The 22,363-nt window shown below is 29.6% G+C and overlaps 5 protein-coding genes across 10 annotated transcripts; 2 read left to right on the top strand and 3 right to left on the bottom strand.

Moving 5' to 3' along the window:
* Positions 1-823: 823 nt before the first annotated feature.
* Positions 824-3,368, bottom strand: Gatb (glutamyl-tRNA(Gln) amidotransferase subunit B, mitochondrial). The gene is made up of 8 exons (XM_074240831.1): positions 3,210-3,368; positions 2,991-3,138; positions 2,817-2,930; positions 2,278-2,599; positions 1,774-2,195; positions 1,576-1,712; positions 1,375-1,498; positions 824-1,301 (listed from the first exon to the last, which is right to left on the bottom strand). The coding sequence occupies exons 1-8, from the start codon at positions 3,293-3,295 to the stop codon at positions 1,071-1,073; spliced, it is 1,584 nt and encodes a 527-aa protein (XP_074096932.1). The 5' UTR covers positions 3,296-3,368; the 3' UTR covers positions 824-1,070.
* A 190-nt stretch (positions 3,369-3,558) lies between these two features.
* Positions 3,559-5,854, top strand: Rybp (ring and YY1 binding protein). Its single transcript, XM_074241371.1, has 3 exons — positions 3,559-3,984; positions 4,066-4,557; positions 4,651-5,854. Exons 2-3 carry the CDS (start codon positions 4,381-4,383, stop codon positions 4,990-4,992), a joined length of 519 nt encoding a protein of 172 aa, XP_074097472.1. The 5' UTR covers positions 3,559-3,984; positions 4,066-4,380; the 3' UTR covers positions 4,993-5,854.
* Positions 5,855-6,815: 961 nt separating this feature from the next.
* Positions 6,816-9,616, bottom strand: LOC141526385 (LITAF domain-containing protein). Of its 6 annotated transcripts, none has more exons than XM_074241375.1 (5): positions 9,448-9,616; positions 9,211-9,325; positions 8,341-8,483; positions 8,069-8,225; positions 6,816-7,983 (listed from the first exon to the last, which is right to left on the bottom strand). In XM_074241375.1, exons 3-5 carry the CDS (start codon positions 8,456-8,458, stop codon positions 7,878-7,880), a joined length of 381 nt encoding a protein of 126 aa, XP_074097476.1. In that variant the 5' UTR covers positions 8,459-8,483; positions 9,211-9,325; positions 9,448-9,616; the 3' UTR covers positions 6,816-7,877. The 6 variants fall into 6 exon arrangements, with proteins under 6 accessions (XP_074097476.1, XP_074097475.1, XP_074097478.1 ...); XM_074241374.1 differs by having other exon boundaries at positions 9,211-9,321; positions 9,448-9,596; XM_074241377.1 differs by having other exon boundaries at positions 9,152-9,325; positions 9,396-9,539.
* Positions 9,617-9,755: 139 nt separating this feature from the next.
* Jarid2 (Jumonji, AT rich interactive domain 2) lies at positions 9,756-17,615 on the top strand. The gene is made up of 7 exons (XM_074241370.1): positions 9,756-10,973; positions 11,066-11,290; positions 11,385-11,554; positions 11,621-16,431; positions 16,510-16,608; positions 16,845-17,147; positions 17,227-17,615. Exons 2-7 carry the CDS (start codon positions 11,205-11,207, stop codon positions 17,314-17,316), a joined length of 5,559 nt encoding a protein of 1,852 aa, XP_074097471.1. The 5' UTR covers positions 9,756-10,973; positions 11,066-11,204; the 3' UTR covers positions 17,317-17,615.
* Positions 17,616-17,706: 91 nt separating this feature from the next.
* Positions 17,707-22,260, bottom strand: LOC141526380 (solute carrier family 35 member C2-like). Its single transcript, XM_074241367.1, has 8 exons — positions 20,842-22,260; positions 20,684-20,736; positions 20,255-20,603; positions 19,754-19,968; positions 19,618-19,690; positions 19,294-19,546; positions 18,999-19,174; positions 17,707-18,924 (listed from the first exon to the last, which is right to left on the bottom strand). The coding sequence occupies exons 3-8, from the start codon at positions 20,462-20,464 to the stop codon at positions 18,577-18,579; spliced, it is 1,275 nt and encodes a 424-aa protein (XP_074097468.1). The 5' UTR covers positions 20,465-20,603; positions 20,684-20,736; positions 20,842-22,260; the 3' UTR covers positions 17,707-18,576.
* Between the last annotated feature and the right edge of the window lie 103 nt (positions 22,261-22,363).

Below are 22,363 nucleotides of genomic sequence, written 5' to 3'. Positions count from 1 at the left end.
AAACTCAAATTTATAAGTAATCGTGAGTATAATAATAAATCATAAATAATAAAAATGAAATAATCGATCTTGTAACACCATTTAGATAATAAGAATTTAAATAATGGAATTGCGTAAATGTTTATGTGTTTTATATTATAAAATGATAGTATTAAGTGTGTTCAATCGATAACTTGAATGCATAATATATCTCGTTGTTGTACAACTGTTTGCTGAAAATTAACTTAAATAATTATAACAGTAATAAATATAGGTGTAATGCACCAGTCAATTTTTTTAGTGTAGCTTAAAAATATCTTTTGATCATTTATCAAGAAACAATCAAATTAACGAAGCTAATTTAGTGAAAAATAATTTGTATATTTAAAATAAAAAACAATAATTTACTCTGTAAGCGTAGTGACGAATATGCAATAACGATTGTAAGCACGATTTAATATTAGATGAATATTTACATATTTAGCCAGGTATTTATTTTTGAATTATTGATTATTAATAAAAGCGAATTTAAGTATAATGATTGGACACTCTTGCAAAGATCCAAAGATTAGAGTATCTCTGCTAGGGTGTAATTTTAAAATTAATTATTTATAATTAATAAAAATTGTGTATTGTTTATAAAATAATGAAATTATAATTTTTATTTAATTATTATAAGTTAATATGAGTCGAAAGGAATAATTAGCTTTAAATTATACCCTTGTAGTTAATTTCGAAATACATTGATATCAAGATCTGGCTGATTTAGAATAATAAATTGTAAATTAAATCATTTAAAATGATTATTGATTATTAAAATTATAAATCATGACACTATATGAAATATTGTGTAACGAAATATTTATTTCCACTTGATTTTGTACTTGTGAAGTCAATTATAAAAGTTAATGTGAATTATAAGACATCTTGTTAAGCGTTTACTTTAATCTGCTTAGTCTGCTCTAAAAACCAGTCATCCTTAAACTTTTTGCTAATTTCCTTCAACTCTTTTTACTGCTTTATTCATATATTAATGCTTATAAAAATTATTTTGTATTTACTAACTATCATTTCAGTACTTCATTTTATATTTATTTAAATTGATTTGGTCTCAGCAATCTAGGTATCATTCCTGCTGCTTTCTGCAAATTGACCCGGTTATTTGATTTCTTAATAATTTGATTCATTATTGCACGAAATACTTTGTCCTTTCCGTTTTGGTACTGTTTTACCATTTTAGGATTTTCTTCAAAAATTTCATTAAATAACTTTAGTAGCTCTTCGTCGTCATTTATAAGTTCTAAATTAGATTCTTGCACAATCTAAAAAAAATCATTTAGTTACTAATTTATTTTTTTAATTTTTAAAAATATGTAGTACAATTAAATTATATACTTCTTCAGGTATTTTTTTGGGATTTTCAATCAAAACTTCTAGTATATTTTTAATAACTAGCAAATTAATTTTTTTTGCTTCCAATAAATCAATAATCTGTCCAAACTGTTTTGACGAAAAATTTCTAAAGAAAATTAACTATAAAAATTATTAAATAACTCTTATAAAATTTATTTATTACAATTATCATTCAATACTCACAGATTATCCAGTGTTAATTTATTTTTATTAAGAAATTGCATCACTTCATTCATTAAAACATTGGCAATGGTTCTTGGACTTCTATTTTTATTTTCTGCGAGTGTCTCTTCAAATAAATCCGTCAATTTTTTTTCATCCTACAAACAATCAACTGTTTTATAAGCAACATTTAATCAAATAAATATACCATTAACTTACAACAATAGATATAGCCATTAATGGAAGTAATTTAAACTCATTAACAAAATGCTGACGAATTTCACTGGGCAATCTTGGAATTTTTTTCTTGAAACTATCAACGTCTATAAGATTATATTTATTGTCTCCCTGACCCATATGAAGACGCAAGGGAGGTAAATTTGGCTCAGGCATAAACCGATAATCCTGTTTTTCTTCCTTGTCTCTCATCATCACAGTCTTCCCATGCTCTGCATCCCATGACAAAGTTTCGTTGACTATTTGTTCTCCTTGCTCCAACAACTCAATCTGTCTTTTTATCTCGTACTTAATAGCTCCCGCTACAGCACGTACGCTCCCGATGTTTTTAATTTCTGTACGCGTACCCAACGGCTCATTTTCTTTATTTACAGAAACATTGGCATCTACTCGCAACGCTCCCTCTGAAATTATCAATTAAAACATGACTTTGTAATTATATTTATTTATTTATTTATAAATCCTAAATAAATTAAAAACCATTACCTTCCATTTTACATGAACAAGTGCCTAATCTAACTAGAATATTTATCAGCTCTTTAACTAAACCAGCAGCTTCTTCACCATCTGATAAGTCTGGTTCAAATACCAGTTCCATCAAAGGCATACCAGCTCTGTTCAAATCAATGAGACTCTTATTTATGTAAGTATCATGCAGACTTTTGCCACTGTCTTGCTCCAATTGTATTTGTTTTATCCTTGTTACTTTTTCATACGGCGTTTTGTGGATGCCTGGAGTCCAGACATTAAACTTGAGACTACCGTTTACTGCTAGCGGTTGTCTTTGCTGAGTAATCTGATAACCTGCCTAAATAATACAAATATACCAAAAAAATTTAAACTTTTTGATGATTTTTAAACACTTGACAATTTTTTGAGTTTTCTTTAAAAATAAATTAGCTTCAGAAAATTATTTTTAAAAAATTGCATTTACAATTTTTAAAGATGGAATTCTTAAAATAAATTCTTAAAAAAAAATTCTATAAATTATCAGACGTCTCTTAATTTCAGTTTCATTCACTTACTGGTAAATCAGCGTAAAAATAATGCTTTCTGTCAAATAAAGATGTTTCATTTACGTCACATGAAAGAGCTAATGCAGTAAAGACTCCTGCTTCCACACATTTTCTATTTAATACCTAGAATGAACTTGTAGTTATTATTACAGACTAAGTCAAATAATTAATAATATTTATTACTGGCAGTGTTCCTGGAGTCGCACAATCAAAAAAAGAAACACAGGAATTAACTGGTTGTCCATAAGCTGTACTTGCGCCAGAGAATAATTTTGATTCTGAAGATATTTGAGCATGAATTTCTAAACCAACTACCGAGTTCCATTTAATTCTAAAATTATAAGTTTACAAATTATTATAATTGACTATCATTATGATAATATATTATTATGATAAGCTTACGGTTTTTCAGAGATTTCAGTGCTGTACTTTCTGATGTTCTTCAGAAACATATGAGAATATTTTAATTTTGAGTAAGACATTTTCATAATTTAATATATATCTATAAATTATTTTTTATAATCAATTGCATTAAAAGCGACTTGAGGTTATGACTGAGTAACTTGTGTGTACAATTATTTACATATTTAAAATTTCCGCCGAATCTGCGGCCATTTAATTTTTTTTTAAGCAGTAAACTTCAGTATGTAAACTATTGGTACGACTGAAACTGTACACGGTTGGTAGTTGTAATAATAATTGACTGAAGTGCCACAGACATTGTTTGTCAATAATTATTTTTCGTCAATTCAGTCAATTCTCAGCTTCGTCAAAGAAGTACAACAATAATAATTGTCCATCTGATAAATAAATAAGACAATATACAGACAATTATTATTGTTGAACAAATAAAAAATAAATTATAAATCAAATTTGGACGCTGATAAATAAATAATAATGTGAATTTTGGCATGAATAAAAGTGATAAATAAAGAAAAAATTTAACGTCGTACATGTTGAGGTTTAACATTTTTGTGGTTGTCAATTTGTGCTTGTGAATGATTAATTGCTATTGTATTGATATGAAAATTCGATATTTACCAAAATAAATCCGCAAAGTTTTATATTTAAATTTACAAATATGTGGATAATTGAATAATGATCAATGATAACTCCGTAATAATGTTTTAATTATTATTTACAAATATTTATGGTGATAAATTATTCATTTTATCGTGTAAGTACTTATTAACTGTTAATTATTGGTAATTAATAAATAGTCATAATTTATTAAAATAGATTCAATTTTTTATTTCAGATAAAAATAAATTGACGATGGCAAATATAAAAGACTTATTAACGCACGGAGATGATGTTGGAGACGATAAAAGAATGAATAAATCCATCAGGAACTTATATATAACATCTAGTTGATGTACGACTGATCAATTATTTTGATCAACGTAATTTAGTAAGGAGCTAGCTCGTGGGAGCATAGATTTATTGGAAAATTGTTTTATTAAAAATAAAAGGGAAAAAAAAAAGGAATTTACATGAAACGAACCGTCCGCATAAAGAGAAATAATCTCTTTTGAGAAGGTTAAGTGGTGACTAAATTTTATTCAGATGAACAATGAACCATTCCGGAAGCGGTAAACGTCAGGCGAAGGTATTGGAAGATAACTATTGGGACTGTAGTGTCTGTACGTACAGAAATACAGCAGAAGCATTCAAGTGCCTCATGTGCGACGTTCGTAAAGGTACTTCTACGCGGAAACCCCGCATCAACCCTCAACTGGCTGCTCAACAGGTTTATATTTTTTTTTTTTAATTTATTTGATAGATTTTATTTAAGATCAGATTAATTTTAATTATTCAAAATTTATTTTGTTTATGATTTTAGGCTGCACAGCAACAGTACGTGCCGCTGTTGAAGCCAGGTAAAAAAGAAGGCGGCAGTGGGAGCAGTATGACAAGTTCGTCGAAAGATAACAAAGAACGCAAATTGGATAAGCCTAGGAGGAAAAACCGACATCCGCCCCGGTTGAAAAATGTTGATCGCAGTACTGCGCAAACCAATGAAGTAACTGTTAATAATGTTACCGTAATTATAACTGAATATAAACCTAAAGTTAAAAAGAACTCTGACCAGTCGGGCTTATCGAGTAGTGCTTCTTCAGAGAATGGAAGTCAGCATGACTCTAATCAAGACTCAAGGAGTCTAGATATTGGTACTGATGCTTAGAATTAATAGTTCATTGTTTAATTCATCATTATTATGTGTATTGGTAATTATAGAGATTAATGGACATTTTTTATCATACATTTTCTGCATATCTACAGTTTTCAATTATATAATTTTTTATAAATTTGTTTTTCGACGAGTGCGTTTATTTTATTGCTCAAATTTTTAAACAGCCCTTGAAGCTATATTTTTTTCAAAAAATCAAATGGTACAAGTGCCTTTTTTTATTTTATATAAAAAATATTTACTTTCTATATCACCAACAAATAAATTTTTTTATTGAGATTCAAAAGGAAAAAAAAATAATTATTTTTTTTTTTTTTTTTTTTTGAGCTTACGAAAAAAAATTTTAATCCCTGATTATAAATATTTTTTATTATTTTCTTGATGTTTTCATACAATGAGTGCAGATGGAATAAAAAAAATGTAACGGTCAGACTTAAAGTCATCAGTAGTTACTTTTTTTTTTTTTTTTGTATGAGTATAGTAATTTTAACTGTTTAATTAACACTGCCATGGAGCAAAAAACATTAAAGCACGATACTGTTTTTAGTTTATAATTTGAATAGAAAAATTTTTTTTTCGTTGAACAGAAATGCAGTAGAAATTTCTGACATTTAACAATTAAAAGTAATATTTACATAGTTTAATTTTTAGCATTCCAAAGTCTTGAAAACAAGTTTTTACTATTTTTGTATGGTTTGAAATAAATATATATCTCATAAACCTAAAAAAAAAATGTTTGAAACTTCGGCTGCATTTAATGATTTTTGTGCATACTGTTACATTGTTATTTAAATGATTATTTACTAGCATAAAATTAACACTATGCCATTATATATAAATAAATGAATATAAATAAGTTTGTAAATAATAGTTTAATATTGGGACGACTGTCCTGAAATTTCCGCTAAGAAGTAAAAATATTAGCGAACCAATAGCGGGTATGGGAAAATATTCCAATACTAATTTTTTTAGTTCTTAATTTAATAACGAAATAATTAATATTTAATTAAAACTTGTAATTAAAAATATATCATGGATATAAACAAATATATATATATATATATATATATATATATGTTTATAATTTTTTTGAGTAAAAAGGTGCTGTAGATGAAAATTAATTATTGAAATTATATTTTTCGCAAAAATATTAATGGAAACAAAAACAGCACACTTTTTTCAATGGAACATAATAAATTGAGCCATTGAAATATTAATTTTATACTTGTAAGATGTAATTTATGTTTTTATGTAAATGCATTGTCTTTAAATTTAATTAAAAATCGTATAGTTGATTGTATGTTCTGTATGTGACAAAATTAAACACTTACTGCAGTGTGAATTGCAAATAAATTTGTTGAATTGGAAAATAATTAATATAATTAATTTTAATCAATTCTTCCTTTAAAATTATTTTTTTTTTCATTTGATAATTTTATAAGTTATAATAATAATATCAAAAATAATACGAGAACCCATGGATTTAAAAAATTTGTGATTTTAAATTTATTTTCTAAACAAAAATTTATTACAGCCTATCCTTACTCTGCCAGATGGTGGAAATACCCACTCCGTAATTTTCTTAAAATCAACCTTTAGAAACTTGAAATTAATTTAGAATAGTGGACCCTATTACGCATTGAGAATACGTCATCAAATAACTTTCAAGGCTTAGGTGTACAAATAAAATTTTTATCGAGTTATAATTCTATTGAAAAATTTAAAAAAAAAAAATGTGGAATTTTTTTAATCAACAAGACGTTAAAAAAATCCATTTATTGGATGAATAAAAAAAATTGAATATTTTTTTTTGTATATATAGATATATATGTATATATTTATTTGTTTCTCCTTTATAAATTACATATATATATAATACGATTTTCATAAATTTGATAAATCCGATAAAATAAATTGTTAGGTAAAAGCGTCATCTATTTAACTAATCTAATATGATGGATAATAATTAAAAAAATTAACGTGTAAAATAAAATTGATAGACACCTAATTGAAGGCACAGTTGTGGCAATCGTTACAGCTAAAGCTGTAACATTTTTTTAAAAAATATATATGGACATTGTACAATTATTTAAAGCCATTATAAATATTTGTGTAATAAGTGTGCGAGAATAAAATCTTTCATAGATTTTTTGTTCATACAATATGATTTTTTCAATATATAAATCAAATATCAAAGCTAAAATTAATGAAAATTATTTAATTGTACTATAATTTAAGGCACTGATATCACTTATGTTCCCTGATAGTAAATATTCACGTTAAAATTTATAAAATCTCGTATAATTTTCAGTATTCGTTGGAATGTCATCCAAGTTTTTTAAAAATCGATATCGCGTTTAAAATTGCACGAGATTGAATATGAATATTTAATTAGCTGATAAGTATAAAAGCCCTGTGACGTAGTTTTGAAAACATATTACACAATATTATGAAAGAAAAAAAATATAACAATTATTACTAATGATAAAAATTCCATTTTTAAATCTTAGTTAATTATAAAGTTATCAGTTGCCATATCTCTTCGTTAATAATTAATAATTATTAATATATTCCGTTTGTCGTTTGATACTTGTCTCTTCTCTACTGCTTAAATAATCCTTCATACTGTTGATTCTTAAATTACTCATCCTCTTCTAGAGTCTGAATTATTTTTTTTATCTTTCTCTCAAATTAATGACTGTATCTTTAGATAAACTTAATACGTGAGTTCAATAATTAAAAAATAAATTTAAAAATAGAGACATTTAAAATATAAGATCTGCCTTGAAATTCCACGTTAGCTGTCAAAAATACTTGTATAAATGTGTATAAGTATTTAAATTACCACTAAAAATAGTAGTAATAATTTTTAAAAATTTTTATCTGCCGTGACGTCCAAGATAAGCTTTGCAATTTGGACAAGTGTGATGTACATCCATACACTCGTCAATGCAACAGGGAATTAGACAGCATCCCAGGAAGCATCTGTTGACAAATTAAAATTACAATCACTGCTTTGAATTTACATTTTATCAGTAGTATTAATTTCATTTTATAAGCATAAATTTACCCAAGCAGAGCAATAACAGCACCAGAAATATACGCAATCATTCCAGGTTCTGTTTTAGTAGCAGTCTCTATTTCAGCATGACAATGAGGACAAATAGTATGGGTTGGTCCAGGTCCCAATGGTACTATTGTTGTCACAATGGTTGGTCCATTAGCATCTAATAATAATAACAACAAAAACAATTAATAATAATTGTCATTGATGAAATATTTATGTTTATCAATAATCATTGACTTTATTTATTAGTTATTGATCTTAATCTGAAGGCTTACACGTTGGTGCTGGTGTAAATGGACTTGCTGGAGGTACACCACCTACGCTCTGAAAGTAACTGGGTGGTGCAGATGGTGGGGGTTCATCATACGAAGGTGGTGGTCCATTTTTGTACATGATGGTTTATTTATCTCCCAATAGTCTGCAAAATAATAATAATTATCAATTTTATTAATTAACTTATCAAGAACACTTTATTTTATTTTTTGCACTCAATTAAATTAAAAAGCCGCCTGCTTAATAAAATGATCTTCTAGATAAAATAAAATGTATTAAAAATCAAAGACACAAATAAATTATGTCATGAATATAAATAGAATTAAATATCAGCATTTTTACAATTATAAATAAAAAATTCCATTTAAATAAACCAGCATTTTTTTTGAGTTAATCACCAGCTCATATTCTTTAAATATAGATGACCCAATTGCGAAATAATGAGTTAATAAATTAGCTGAATAAATTCATTCTACTTAACTCGATAAAAAAAAAAAAAGTAACAAAAAAATTTATAAAGACCTTGAAAATAATTGGTGTATACAACAAATTTTATCATACGTCAATACTACACTCTGTTATTGTATTGTTTTGCTGATGCTGCCTGGTACTTGTATTTATGTTATGATCAATTGTTCAATATTAAACAATAATGTTATATATTTTCATACAACGCAATAAATTTAAACTCGCTGGTAATTAATTATAAATGCCCGTAATGCTAGATTTAACACAACTAAAGCTTAGATTTAATGGAGTTAGCGTAAAATAAAAGTAGCACTAGTACAAGTATTAACATCAGTTCTTACTGACTTTTTAGTTATGTCGTAGTAGTAATTGTAAGAAAACTTTACAACTATTCATATACACACCAATATATCAGGTTTACTCCAATAGTATTGGTGTCTCTTTTATGCCTTGGTCTTGGCTCTTGTTTGGTAGGGTCTCGGTCTTCGGTCTTGGGGTCTTCTGTCTATGTTGAACTGCCTTACAATAATAAATATAACGTTATATTATATGTATACTTCTTTCAATACTTCAATAACTAAACACTTACGTTTACACACACATATGTCATTAATCTATGTGTGCTTTTATATTGTACTTACGCATTTATCGCTAAACAAATATTTCTTCTTGTGAAGATATCATTTTTTGATAAATAATTTTTTTTACCAAGTATATATTTAATATTTCATCAATTACAAGTATAATTAATTTATATAATTGTTTAATTAAGTTTGTTTGATAGAAATCTAGGTATGTGTGAAAAATTAAAAAATAATTACAACTGTGATGTCATATCACGATTTAGTTGAATCATGACTGGCGCCACCACGCGAACACTGATAATACTCCTTTGATAGCGCGAAACTTAACATTAAATTTAATTTTATAATTATAAGAAAACTTTTGCGAAAACCCCACAACCTAGGTTTAGACTTTTAACTATTAGAAAAAGGTTATTTTTTTTTTTTTTTTTTTAATTGGTTATTATTTAGAGTCGGTTTTAACTGCTGTGGTCATATCGCCGACTTTAACTGTTGGGAGTGGTACGTTGGGGTCTTTTGGGTTGTGAAAATCTTAAATCTACGCGCGAGGATCGGAAAAAGGTTATTTGTTATTGTTAAAATGTATTTTGTACTCTCTGAAAATTCAATACAATAGACTAGGAATAATAATTTAGAAAAGAGGATTAAGCCATAAAAATATAAATTTACTACCTAATTGCTCTCTACTTAAGAAATATAAAATGTCTAAAAAATGCAGGCAGATAGTCTGAGCCGATTTGTGACCCTCATTTATGACGAGTCCAGCTTAACCACTCAGTCCGGTAAATTCCCAAGGATGATGAAAACTTCGGATAACTCTGCTGGTGAGCCCAGGTAGTTCAACATCGGTCGGAAAGGGCGAGTACCTGAGTAGGAGAACAGCTAGGACCCAGTGAGAAGGAGAAGGACCAATCAACGTTGCCAAAAGACCGGTACGGAGGAATACTCGGATGGTAGGGAGAGTCGCCCCCGCTACTTCTAGTGGTACGAGTCGGACTTAGACATTATGAGAAAATATCAGAATAATATTCGAGCTCAGATTTATCACCTCGCTTTCCAATTTTTGTAAAGTCTTAGTGAGTATATATTTCAATTCAGTTAAACCAAATTTGTAAAAAAATTTTTTTTAATTGACAGCTGACCGCTAATTTCAGTATTATTATTTTTCTTCTATTAGTATTATTTTAAATCGTGTAGAATTGAGGTTAGAATAAAAAACTAATGACATCTGTCAGATCAGATGTGCATTAATAAATCTTCTGTATAGGTTATATATATTTACATGTTTGTAAATGTGTATTGTATTGTTGTAAATGCATATAGCGTGAATGAACTTTCTGAGAAATCGATTTTTGTACGATATAATTAATATACACATGTGTGTATTCGCGTTTATATATAGAGTGTGGATACAAAAAGCAGGATAGGAATGAGTGCCATATAAAAATATATATATACATAGATAGATATATAAATATAAATATATATATGTATACAAAATTGTATATAATATTTATAAATAATTAATTATACTGGATATATAGCAGATGTTTTAAATTATTTATTTGTAAATAATTTTATTGGTATGTATAATTTATATTAACTTTTAAAGACGATTTAGAATTTAATTGGAATTTTTTTATCACTGGTTTATGTTTGTTGGTTTTTTTTACAGAGTGGAACGGAGTGCAGTTTACAAAAATTAAATAAATAATGCGCTAATTACGTAGAATCAATTATAATATTAAAATTATATTATTTTGTTGAAAATCGGAGTCGGATTTATTTTATTCTAGATTTTTATTGAAGCGAAAATGGTGCTCAGTAGAAACGACAAGAGGAAAAGGAAAGTTGGTGACCTGGTTGATCTTATGGATCCACTTTCGGAGTCTCCCAAAAGGTATTCATTATTTTTTATTTACTTATTTTAATATTACTGGGTCAATATTTATTATTTGAAGCGTGTAATTTATTATGATTGATTATTTTTTTAGAGCTAAAGTTCACGCTCAAAGGAAATTCGCCCAAGGAGCAGCGACTGTATTTACTTCTCCTCAAACTTTAGTTAAAGAAAAAGAAAAACCTAAACCCACTAAAGTCACTGAGTTGATAACGCACAAACGTCCTAATACTGAAGATTTTTTAACATTTCTTTGTTTTCGAGGTATTGTATTGTTTATTAATTATTTATAAATACTTACAAATTATTAAAAATAATTATTATTCACAGGAACGTCAATATTACCACCAAGTTTAGATTTTTTTAATGCCGGGTTAAAGAAAGACAAACCAGAGTCAAAAACAACATCAAAAAAATTAAATAGTACAAGTAATTCAACATTTACACCGACACCGAGTACATCTGGAGTAGGATCAAAAGCAGTAACGAATCAAAGTACAGGAGCTAAAACAACCGGAGCAACAAAAGTAGCCGAGCCAACACGTAAAAAAGTAGCGACAGAGATCACAATGCCGATAAATAAATTTAAATCAGCCACCTCGACGATCCAAGCTCTGAAGAAAAAGTACCAGGAGCAACGTCTAGCTAAGCAGAGGATTGAAAATAAATTAAAAAAGACTTGCGTTATAAGAACACGGTCTACTGTAGGCAGGCCTATGCTGAAGACTGTTCACAAATTGGCACCACGTAAATTTTTACGAGTTGAACCCAAGAGACACTGCCTGCGAAGCAACACGACCTTGGAGAAGCCGTTCAAAGGTCATGGAAAGACGAAGATCATCACAGCGTCCAAGGGGACGGCGAAGAAGAGAGCCGTGGTTAAAGAACCAAGCAGCGAATCCTCGAGCTCAGAATCTTCTTCCGAGGACAATAAGTCGGACGTCAAACTTACTCAGCAGATAAAACGCACGATAAAGAGCATAAAAAAGAATGCGACAACGAACAAGCCAGAGTCGAGACGAGTCACGCGGTCTTGTAGAGAAGTAACAGCCACGGCTGCATCAGTTACTCACTCATCCACACAGAGGCCTTCTAGGAAGACTAAAGAAGCTGCTGCTGTTTATATGGAGATATTGAGTAGGAAATTAGTTAGTCCAGATTTAGATAATGACGATAATTTGTCTGTTGATAGCTATCCAGAGTTACCGAACACTAGGCGTCTTGTTGAGACTGAAGCTAAAGTTAAAGTTAAGAAGTTGGTGAAAGAAAAGGGTAAGGATAAGGATAAAGATAAAAAAGAAGTAACGAGTAGTAAATCAAATTCTGGTGGAGATAAAGGCAAAGAGAAGGCTGTAGCTAAGAATAAAAAAGCTGTCAAGGTTCAAGAGATTTCAGAGAGTGAAGAAGAGTCTGTTAGTTCTGAAGAAAGTACGCGAGCTAGACGGATGACCAGACGTAGCAGCGTACCCACGGTGAAGCCAGTTACCCGCAGTCTTAGATCATCTTCACGAAATTTTCCGCAGAAGCTCGATTTACCGGTCGTATCAGCTAAAGTTAAGAGCAAAACTTGGGTCAGGCGCAAGAGAGAGGTCACTGGCTCACCAGTAGAAAAAGTCAAGGAGAAAGAGAAGAAAACAAATGAGAAAAAGAACAAGGAGGACAAGGTGTCGGAGGAAGATTCTAGTGTGAGTAAAGTTAAGAAGAAAAAAGAAGAAAAGGATGAAAAAGTTGAAAAAGAAAAAGTTATAAAAAAGAACGTTGGGAAGGAAAAAGTTGAGAAAGATATCAAAGGGTCAGATGATGAAGAATCATTTCGTGGATTTACGAATAAGCCGATCACAAAGGTAATTAATTCTCGCAATAGTCTAGTTAGTGTGAATTTAATAGCTTCTGAGGAAGTTAATAAAAAATTAAATGCTTTGAAAAGCACAGCTACTTCTGAAGTTAAAGAAAAAGTTAGTAAAACTGAAGCTTCTTTGCTTGTCAATGAAGGGGAAGTTAAATCTGAGCAAAAAGAATCTCTGTCGAGTCATGTACCTGTTGTGGGATCGCTGTCGTCTCAAGCAAGCATTTCCGAGCCGGATAAAAAATGTAATCGCGTTGAGAGTTTAAATCCCCCGGTAGTAGCGCATGTTATTGATATTCCACTGATAACTTCTTCGCCATTGGGGCGAAAAGAGCGCGTTAATATGTCGACGGAGCAAATTGAAAAGTGGCTGAACGAAAGTTCTATGGCGAAAGAAGAGAGTAAAGCTGAGATGGAGACTGTTAGTAATTTTACATATGAAGTTCCGGCTAAAAGTAAGAACGACATGAACCATTTATCGATACCTACCCGGATCCAGCATCTCGTGAGACCAGTGAATGTTGCAATTGCTAAAATGGCCGAGAGATCCTTGACGCAAGAACGTCTGAATAACGCAGTTAGAGCTGCTACGCTTATCAATGCGGGGACTATTATAGGAGCTGCTGGAATTGCTAATTTGTCTACTCCAGTGAGTCTTGTACCCACAACTAACAGGAATAAAATAAACGCCGATATTAAGGAAATTATTAAAGGAAGAATCGCTAAAACTACCGCCTGTACTGCGAATAAAGAGACTGTTTGCGAAGACAGTGACGTAAGCTCACGAGCTGACGGAACGACTTCGGTTGAAGGATCTCCTGAGAAAAAATCTCCTGATAAGAAGTCAGTGGTACGGAAAACATTTCTGCCTAAGGTTAAGGAACGTAAGACAGCTATTCCTAGTATTAATGCTTTTTCACCGGAGAATGAGAGCAGTGTGTATGCATTTGAGAGCGATACTGAAGCTCCGGTTAACACTCCGTTCAGACGGAAGCAACGTGACAGCAAATCTGGAGCTTCTGGTTCCTCTGACTTGGATGTGTCGAGAACAGAGAGCGAGGACGGACCTTCCGCAAAGTCCACGGAAAAAGAGGATAAAAGTGGAAGTAAGTCAAAAAGCGTCGGTACGAGCAGTGAAGATGTTGGTGCTGAAGTTAAATCATTTGTAACTTCCGGAGATAAAATCAAGGAACCGAGCAGTAACTATCAAATCCCGGATACATTTCGCAACATGTCTAATGTGCAGGTAGTTCCGCTGGGAAAAATTCCCAGTGTGTGGAATAATGTCAACTGCAGTACATCGATAGCTGTCCAGGTGAATTTTGACGAACAGTCTCAGGATTTGCAGAACCAGAGGGCTGAAGAGAGCCAATTGATTCAACGCAGCACGGAAATATCCACGCAAACTGAAAACACAAATGAAAATGAAGACGAAAATGATGCTCATGTATTTTACATTCCCTTGCAAACAGTTACGAGGAGTGGTCCCAATTTGGCGCAAGGCCAGCCGTTGATACAAGGAGTGGCTGTTAAATTGGGCACAGAGGGACCTACGGGACCTAATCAGCGAGTGTTGTTGCGAGCGCAGTTGGTCACCAAGCCGCCGATGGCTGTTGCGAGGTGTCCACCAGTGGGAACTGTTCAACCTACTACCCGAACACCCCCAACTGATATCAGTGATCCCGTAGCTTCTACTTCAAGGTCTACATCCACGTCGACGTCCAATTTGTCACCGATAAAACCTAATGTTGAGGCGTCGCAAGAAGTCGCTAAACAAACTGGTGTTGCGGAAAAAATTCCTAAATCTCCTAAAGCAACTCGTGAGCGTAAAAGTTCAGCAGACGCGCCTAAGGTTGCCAGAAAACTTTCTGCTAAGGCTAAGAAGAATGCTGAGATGGCTGATAAGTTAAAGTTTTTCCCAAAAATGGAGGAGAAAGGTGAAGCAAGGTTAGTAGACGCTCCAACTTTTTATCCTTCTGAGAAAGATTTTCAGGATCCGCTGGAGTATATTGATAAAATTAGACCTATTGCTGAGAAATATGGAATATGCCGGGTTGTACCGCCTTCTAATTTCAAGCCTGAGTGCAAAGTGTCGGATGATATGAGATTCACTGCCTACAATCAGTATATTCATCGCATGCTTCATCGGTGGGGTCCAAATGTTAAAGAAATGATGGCGATTAAAAAATATTTGGCCACTCAGAGCATCACTTTAAATCAACCGCCGTGGATTGGAGGTATGGAAGTAGATTTGCCTCATTTGTATCAAACAGTTCAGAGTTTAGGGGGACTGAAAGAAGTGATTGAGAAAAAAAAGTGGCAAAAAGTCGCAGATGGAATGAAAATTCCGAAATCAGCCCAGGATCGTGTCACTAAGCTCGATGACATTTATTGCAAGTATTTGTTACCCTACGATACGTTATCAACGGATGAGCGCGAGAAGTTGTTTGACGAAGTGGAGGCTGAGTGGAGAAAACGTGAGAGCAAAGCACTACAAAGACTCAATAGTACACTGTCGAGTGACAATGATGATGATGAAGACGATGACAGTTCCGATGAAATCGAGGAGTGTATTGTCAAGGGTAGAAATATGCCGTTGAATGCTTTCTATCGGATTGCGCGAAACACTCAGCGCATGTGGTTCTCGGAAAACCAGAGTGGGATTGAAGCTGATGGAGCTTCTGCCTGTGAAGTTGAAGCCGCTTTTTGGAAACACGTGTCTGAGCGCAAACGACATGTTTGTGTTCACTCTGCAAGCATCGACTCGAGTGGCCGTGGGTTCGGATTCTCCGTTGCTAAGAACAGTCCCTTCGCAAGACATCCTTGGAACCTCAAAGTTTTGACTAACAACAACGGTTCGGTTCTGAGAGCCCTGGGCCCGCTGATGGGTGTCACTGTCCCCACGCTTCATGTTGGCATGCTTTTCAGTGCTTGCTGCTGGTACCGCGATCCTCACGGCCTGCCTTGGATCGAATATTTACACACTGGCGCTAAAAAAATCTGGTACGGCATTCCTGATGAACACAGTGATAACTTCCGAGAAGCCTTGTCGAAAATGGTACCGAGATTTTGTAAAAATAAAACTATCTGGCTGCCCTCTGACACTGCCATGGTACCGCCAGAAATGCTTGTTAGCAATGGTGTTCCTTTGTGTAAAACTGTTCAAGAACCTGGACAATTTATTGTGGTTTTTCCTAAAGCATTTACATCCAGTATTTGTACGGGATATGTTGTCTCTGAAAGTGTTTACTTTGCACAGACTACGTGGCTTGAACATGCTGAACAAATATTTAAGGTAATTGAGGAAGTTATGTGATATTTTATAAAATAATTTATTTTTATTTATCTATTAATTGAATTTTTTTTTTAATAGGATCTTCAAGATAGCTGTGAGCCATCAATGTTCTCGTTTGAACGGTTACTTTTTAGTATTATTAATGATACTAGATCACATGTAGATGTATTAAAACAGGTAATAAATATTTACTTTCATTGTATTACATGATACTGAAGTTCTGTCAATTTTAAAAATTTTTATTACAAAGCAATTAATATAATAAAAATATTTTCACATGTGTAAACTTTTATTAATAATAATTTTATTGCTATAAAATTTAAAAAAAATTTTTAATATCTGTCAACTTTAGTGTCATTGTATTACAATTTTTTTTTTTAGTTATTAATTAAAAAAAAATTTTTTTTTTTTAGATTTTACCGGTTGTTACAAAAATACGGGAGCGAGAATTAAACTATCGTCAACAATTAGAATATTATGGATTGAATAATAAGGAAAAATTACCATTACCTGGTAGCGGTAAACGTAAAAAAGGACAGAAATTTTCTGAAGATGAAGACGATTATGAGTGTGAAAATTGTCGTGCTACGTTGTTTGTTTCTTTAGTTAATAATTCTCAAGACGATAGTGTTTACTGTCTTCCTCATGGATTACAATTGATAGGACGTAAAAAACAAGTACTTAAACATTGTACTTTGAAGTATACGTATAGTGAGGTAAGTTAAATAAATTGTTGTTTTTTTAGTAATAATTAATAATTATAAAATAATATATATTAATTTATTTGACAAACAGGACGAGTTAGACGAATTAATTCACAAACTGGAGGATAAAATTGAAGCCAAATCTAAAAGAACTAATCAAACTCGACAAGCTAGACTGTAATTTATTATTATTTAACGATTTACTAAAAGCAATTTAGACGGTAATTATTATATTATTTAACTTAATAATATGCTTTCCAGAGATTTATTATTAATTATTTATTTATTTCAATTATTCTTTATTTTTTATTTATATTCATATCGGTAATCACAATAAGGCTATTGATTTTTCTCATTACTTACATAAAATTATTCACAATGTATCACAGTAGCAATACAATTTTATCAAAGTGCAGACAATATTTTGATATTTTAAGCAATCGCAGTTATAGAGAAAAAATATAAATTAGTGCCAAAATATTTTAAGTGCAAATTGGAATGTTTTTGTTGATACAAAATTTATATATATATATATATATATATATATATATATATATATATATATATATATATATATATATATATATATATATATATATATCTATTATTTAAAACTATTAAATATATGACACTTGACAATTGGTAAATTATTGTTATGAATTAATAAGTTCAGTAATTGATTTTTTTGTTTTCTTAAATATGTTAAGTAAAAATTATACTCAATTCTGGACTTTGATTATGTAAATAATTTTTTTGACTTACTTATAATTACTAATTTATAATTATACTTATCAACATCACTTATTTTAAGTTTATTCATCATTAAAAAAAACTCTACGTTATCTGATATTATTTATAATTAATGTTTTCATATTTTAACAACTCGATTGCACATACACACTAATCAATTCGCAATTAATTATATTATTTTATAAAAAAAGCAATTTATATTTATTGAAATAATATAGATGAAATTAAAAAAGAATCATTTAATAAAAAAAAAAAAAAAAAAAAAAAAAAAAAAAAAAATAGAATAAACCGAATTGTTTGTTTATCCATCTAAATTTATAATTACGTACTCAAGTCTTAATATTAAGTATTTGAATCATGATTTACTTTTTTGAATTGGTACAAAGTTGTAAAGATCCTTTGTGCGTGGACATATTTGAAGTTATGAATTTTTAATTTAAAAAAATAGTAATTGATTAATTTAAAAAAAAAAATTTTTTAATAATAAAAAAAATAAACTACTTTTTTTTTTGCAATAACAATTTGTAGAGTCAACATTTTTCCGTAAAACTATTAAAAATAAATAAATTCATATTTAAGACTGCTGTTCATAAAATATAACATCTATAATCTATTACAAAACTTTAAGGATGGAATGAGTTTAAATGAAATAAATCCTTAAAAAATATTAATAAAAAATGGCGATAAAAATTTACGGCTCACGTCGTTGCAAAATATTGAAAAGAACTTCTGAGCTGTCATCTTTTTCTTTATCATCGTCTTCATCTGTACTAAAATTTGAATTTAACAAATTCGTAAGAGATGTGGATCTCTCGGTCAACAGTGGCATGTTTGTATCCATGTCCTCTTCAACAGATCCAACTGTTGTCATTGAATTGGAATGTAATTCAAGATTTTCTTGAATCTCCTTCTTGTTCGTCAGTATTTTTTGCATTACATGTAACACGATACCACCAAGGCACAGCAATAATCCAAAGAAATTGATACGACTTATTTGGTCGCCTTTAAACTCAAAGGCCAGTACTAATATACAAATTTCCTAATACAATAATAATTTTATTAATTTTTTATTTATTATTTATATAATTTATAAATATGATTACTAATTTTTACCTTTAAAATACCCAAAATGGCTAAAGTAAGACTAGAAGTATACGTAACTACCATAAATTCCATTATTTCCATATTAAAAGCTAGTATGGCACCAATAAAAACAGCAGTTGTCGTCCACAAAATTTGATGTGGTTGATTCCAATCTACTTTTTGAATATTATCGAACATTTTTTCACCTGAATACGTGGTAAAAATTAAAGAAAAAAAAATCCATTATTTTATTGATTGAATTGAATGTTTTGTGGTTAAAAAAGAAATAAAAAATTTTTATCTCACAAAGAAATTAAAGTTATACCTTCAAACCACAAAGCTATAGGAAAAATAGCTATCAACATCCATGGCTGCATATAATACATCATATCAACAGGGTTTTTGACACCCAATTTAGATTTTTGCATTATTAATTGAGACATTGTCCATCGTAGACCACTGGCAAAAGATGCCAGTAAACATAAAATAAATCCAGCAATAACAAACTGCGTTGATTTGTATGTAAACATTAATAATCCACCAGATATCATAATAACAACTCCCACTAATGACCATGACTGAAAAGTGGATTTTTATCAGTAATTATTTTTATTTTTTTTTTTTTTAAATGGTAGAAATAAAAACTGACCTTTTTCTCTAGATTAAAAACCAATGAAAATCCAAGAATAAATATAATACTCGTAGATTTGGTCATTGTGTACCTAAAATATTAAATAGAATGAAGCATAATTAATATTTGATATGAGTAAATTATAATTATTTACAATGATAAGGTAATAATTGAAAGTGCCCAGTTTGAAAAACCGACATCAAGTCCACTGGCTATTCCCGGTGGCGCTAAAGCTGATAAGATACTTTGCCATGGTAAACGCACTTGCTGCTGTCCTCGTTTGTATGATTTGACGTTTCTTATAAACGCTGATAAAAAATATTTAACTAGTAAATGACACATTACAACACTTAATGGATAATGGAAACCCTGCAATTGGAGTAGTTAATAATAAATTATGATTTTCTAGCAATTTTGTTCTCTCAATATCTCAAAATTAACATGAAAATAAAGTTAGCAGACATCTGACAACTCTCACAATTTTTTTTATTGAAAAATTTATAATAAAAAAATTATTTTTTTAAATTTCACATGTAAAAAATTAAAAAAAAGAATTCATGAAATTTTTTATAATATTTATTTAGTTGTAATTTAATTAATAAAAAAATTTTTAAGTGTCTGCTAATTTCACGATAAAAAATTAATTTGTACTTACATGGTCTTTAAGAAACCATTGTTGAAAATATGTTAATCCTACAGATAATATAAAATATGAACCGACCAAGACTAAAGATCGTCCAAATATATTCCAAAAACTTTTTGGAACTTTAGACGTTGTTTGATATTCCTGTGCGTGTTGTAAATAACAATCCAGCGGTTCCGGTTCATCTCGAGCTGCTTCATATTTGACATCCGATATTGGCATATTAAATTTATTTATGAGTATTATTAATTACTAAACATTAATTTATATTAAAAATCACAAGATAAACATCAGATCCTTTGTTATTATTTTTTTTTTATTTATTAAATCCACATTTTTTTTGCTTATTATTGACTTTCTCCTAAAAGAAAAAATATAAATAATTTATTAACTATATAGTTGGTTATTGTAATTAATTAATTACATATTACATTAATTTACCTTTCAGTTTCTTTTAATATACGGTGTTGACGTCAGGTAAATGTAAACATAACCTTTAGAATCACATATATTTTGATATAGTTATTTTGTTACATGTAAATGTCTTAAAAAATTGAAATTTTTTATGTAAATAGAAAAAAACTATAAAAATAAATTACTCATTAGGAATGGAAATATTTATAAGTTATGTCAGTACGTATTATCCCTCGTTTACAATTACACTGAGTTTAGAACGTGATAATCTACATTATACACCGACATATACTAGGTGACTGATATAGAATTATTTGAAATAATTTTTTTAAAACATGACATTGAAGTTGACAGACAACAAAAATTTTTTTACAATTTTATGAATAAAATTTCAATTATTTTTTTTCTATAATTTATTTGTTAAAAAATTTTTTTTTGCTCGACGGCCAGAAAGCGTCAACTTTCGGCCCGCTGCGCTAAATGAAGTTGCCACTTTCTGCCTTCGTCGAGCAAAAAAATAGCATACACTCCTCGGGAAGTAAATAAGAAAGCCTCAGATCACATGTTTGTTGACCTCGGCCAACAATTACATGTGATCTGAGACATTTCTTACTTTACTTCCCTCGGTGTGTAATATACTATTAAATAATTAATTAAGAGAATTTTTTTATTGCAATTGATTTATTATAAGAATTTAAAAAGTTGACAGTTGTTAGCTAACTTCAGGATCATTCTTAAGACATGTAATTTTATTACAACACCCAGTATATCTACAAGTACGATTCAGTTGATAGATGGAGAATCCACCTGCCCGCTGTTTTGTTTTGGATTGTTGTTATGACTATCCTGTAGAATAAAATAATATTAAAAATGCAGTAAGTAAAAAAATGTAGATGATACTAAAATTTTGATAAGAGAACTTTTTATACAATTAAATTACAGCAAAAAAATTTGTTAAGAAAATTCGATTTTTAGAAGCTCTAAAAAAGAAGAAATGTATACTCGAATTTAAATGAGGGTAATAGGAAAGATGCTGATATTTTTATATTATTCGCTGTAGTATTAATCTCTTCGAGAAAAATTATTTTTTTTTTAAAATATTAATTATATAATTCTTTAAAAAATAAAAAAAAATATTTTAGGCTGAAAAAAATTATGTAAGTAATTAGTTTAGTGACCATGAAAAAAAACATAACTACTTTCCGGGAAATAATTAATTTATTGCGAGTTTGCATTGACTTTTCTCACTTATTTTTAAAAATGATAAAAAAAAAAAATAATAATAAAGATAATGTTGAAACAATACTAAGCTGATAAATAAAATCATTCATTTTTTCACGATAAATCTTACAATATTTATTCAATATAACATTAACTGTTTGTTAAATTACAATTTTATCTCCCAAACCTATTTTAATAAATTAAATTTTGTTAAATTCTTTAAATCGATAATTAAAATTAATTTATAAAAATTAACTTGATCTATTTCTAGCTTTTTTACTCCAAAATTTTAATTGACAGCAACAGTAATGAAGGGAAATTAATGAAATTAAAAGAAGAAATCATTTTACACTGAGAAATATTATTAGTTATAAAGAAAATAATGATTATATAAAAATTATTTTCTTTCTCAGTGTTCCAAAATAAATTAGAATAATAATAAAAATGTATTTTTATCAAAATGACTGCCAATTGCATGTAAAAAAA

Source organism: Cotesia typhae, unplaced genomic scaffold (assembly GCF_013202065.1).
Source record: "Cotesia typhae breed Kobodo isofemale line unplaced genomic scaffold, CoteBio_Ctyphae contig_33, whole genome shotgun sequence".
NCBI lineage: Eukaryota > Metazoa > Arthropoda > Insecta > Hymenoptera > Braconidae > Cotesia > Cotesia typhae.
The sequence above is the reverse complement of the archived record's forward strand: the minus strand, read 5'-3'. Positions and strand labels throughout refer to the sequence as shown.

What these genes read in the sequence shown, in the direction of transcription:
- LOC141526380 (XM_074241367.1), bottom strand. Translation starts at nt 20,464, where the DNA reads ATGCCAATATCGGATGTCAAATATGAAGCAGCTCGAGATGAACCGGAA. An exon ending in AATGGTTTCTTAAAGACCAT is followed by an intron (nt 19,969 to 20,254) that starts GTAAGTACAAAT and finishes CTCCAATTGCAG; the next exon opens with GGTTTCCATTATCCATTAAG. An exon ending in TTTTTAATCTAGAGAAAAAG is followed by an intron (nt 19,547 to 19,617) that starts GTCAGTTTTTAT and finishes TCCACTTTTCAG; the next exon opens with TCATGGTCATTAGTGGGAGT.
- Jarid2 (XM_074241370.1), top strand. Translation starts at nt 11,205, where the DNA reads ATGGTGCTCAGTAGAAACGACAAGAGGAAAAGGAAAGTTGGTGACCTG. An exon ending in CTTTCGGAGTCTCCCAAAAG is followed by an intron (nt 11,291 to 11,384) that starts GTATTCATTATT and finishes TTATTTTTTTAG; the next exon opens with AGCTAAAGTTCACGCTCAAA. An exon ending in ATGCTGAACAAATATTTAAG is followed by an intron (nt 16,432 to 16,509) that starts GTAATTGAGGAA and finishes TTTTTTTAATAG; the next exon opens with GATCTTCAAGATAGCTGTGA.
- Rybp (XM_074241371.1), top strand. Translation starts at nt 4,381, where the DNA reads ATGAACCATTCCGGAAGCGGTAAACGTCAGGCGAAGGTATTGGAAGAT. An exon ending in CTCAACTGGCTGCTCAACAG is followed by an intron (nt 4,558 to 4,650) that starts GTTTATATTTTT and finishes TTATGATTTTAG; the next exon opens with GCTGCACAGCAACAGTACGT.
- LOC141526385 (XM_074241375.1), bottom strand. Translation starts at nt 8,458, where the DNA reads ATGTACAAAAATGGACCACCACCTTCGTATGATGAACCCCCACCATCT. An exon ending in ATTTACACCAGCACCAACGT is followed by an intron (nt 8,226 to 8,340) that starts GTAAGCCTTCAG and finishes TATTATTATTAG; the next exon opens with ATGCTAATGGACCAACCATT. An exon ending in GCTGTTATTGCTCTGCTTGG is followed by an intron (nt 7,984 to 8,068) that starts GTAAATTTATGC and finishes ATTTGTCAACAG; the next exon opens with ATGCTTCCTGGGATGCTGTC.
- Gatb (XM_074240831.1), bottom strand. Translation starts at nt 3,295, where the DNA reads ATGAAAATGTCTTACTCAAAATTAAAATATTCTCATATGTTTCTGAAG. An exon ending in AAATTAACACTGGATAATCT is followed by an intron (nt 1,499 to 1,575) that starts GTGAGTATTGAA and finishes AATTTTCTTTAG; the next exon opens with AAATTTTTCGTCAAAACAGT. An exon ending in CCAAAAAAATACCTGAAGAA is followed by an intron (nt 1,302 to 1,374) that starts GTATATAATTTA and finishes GATTTTTTTTAG; the next exon opens with ATTGTGCAAGAATCTAATTT.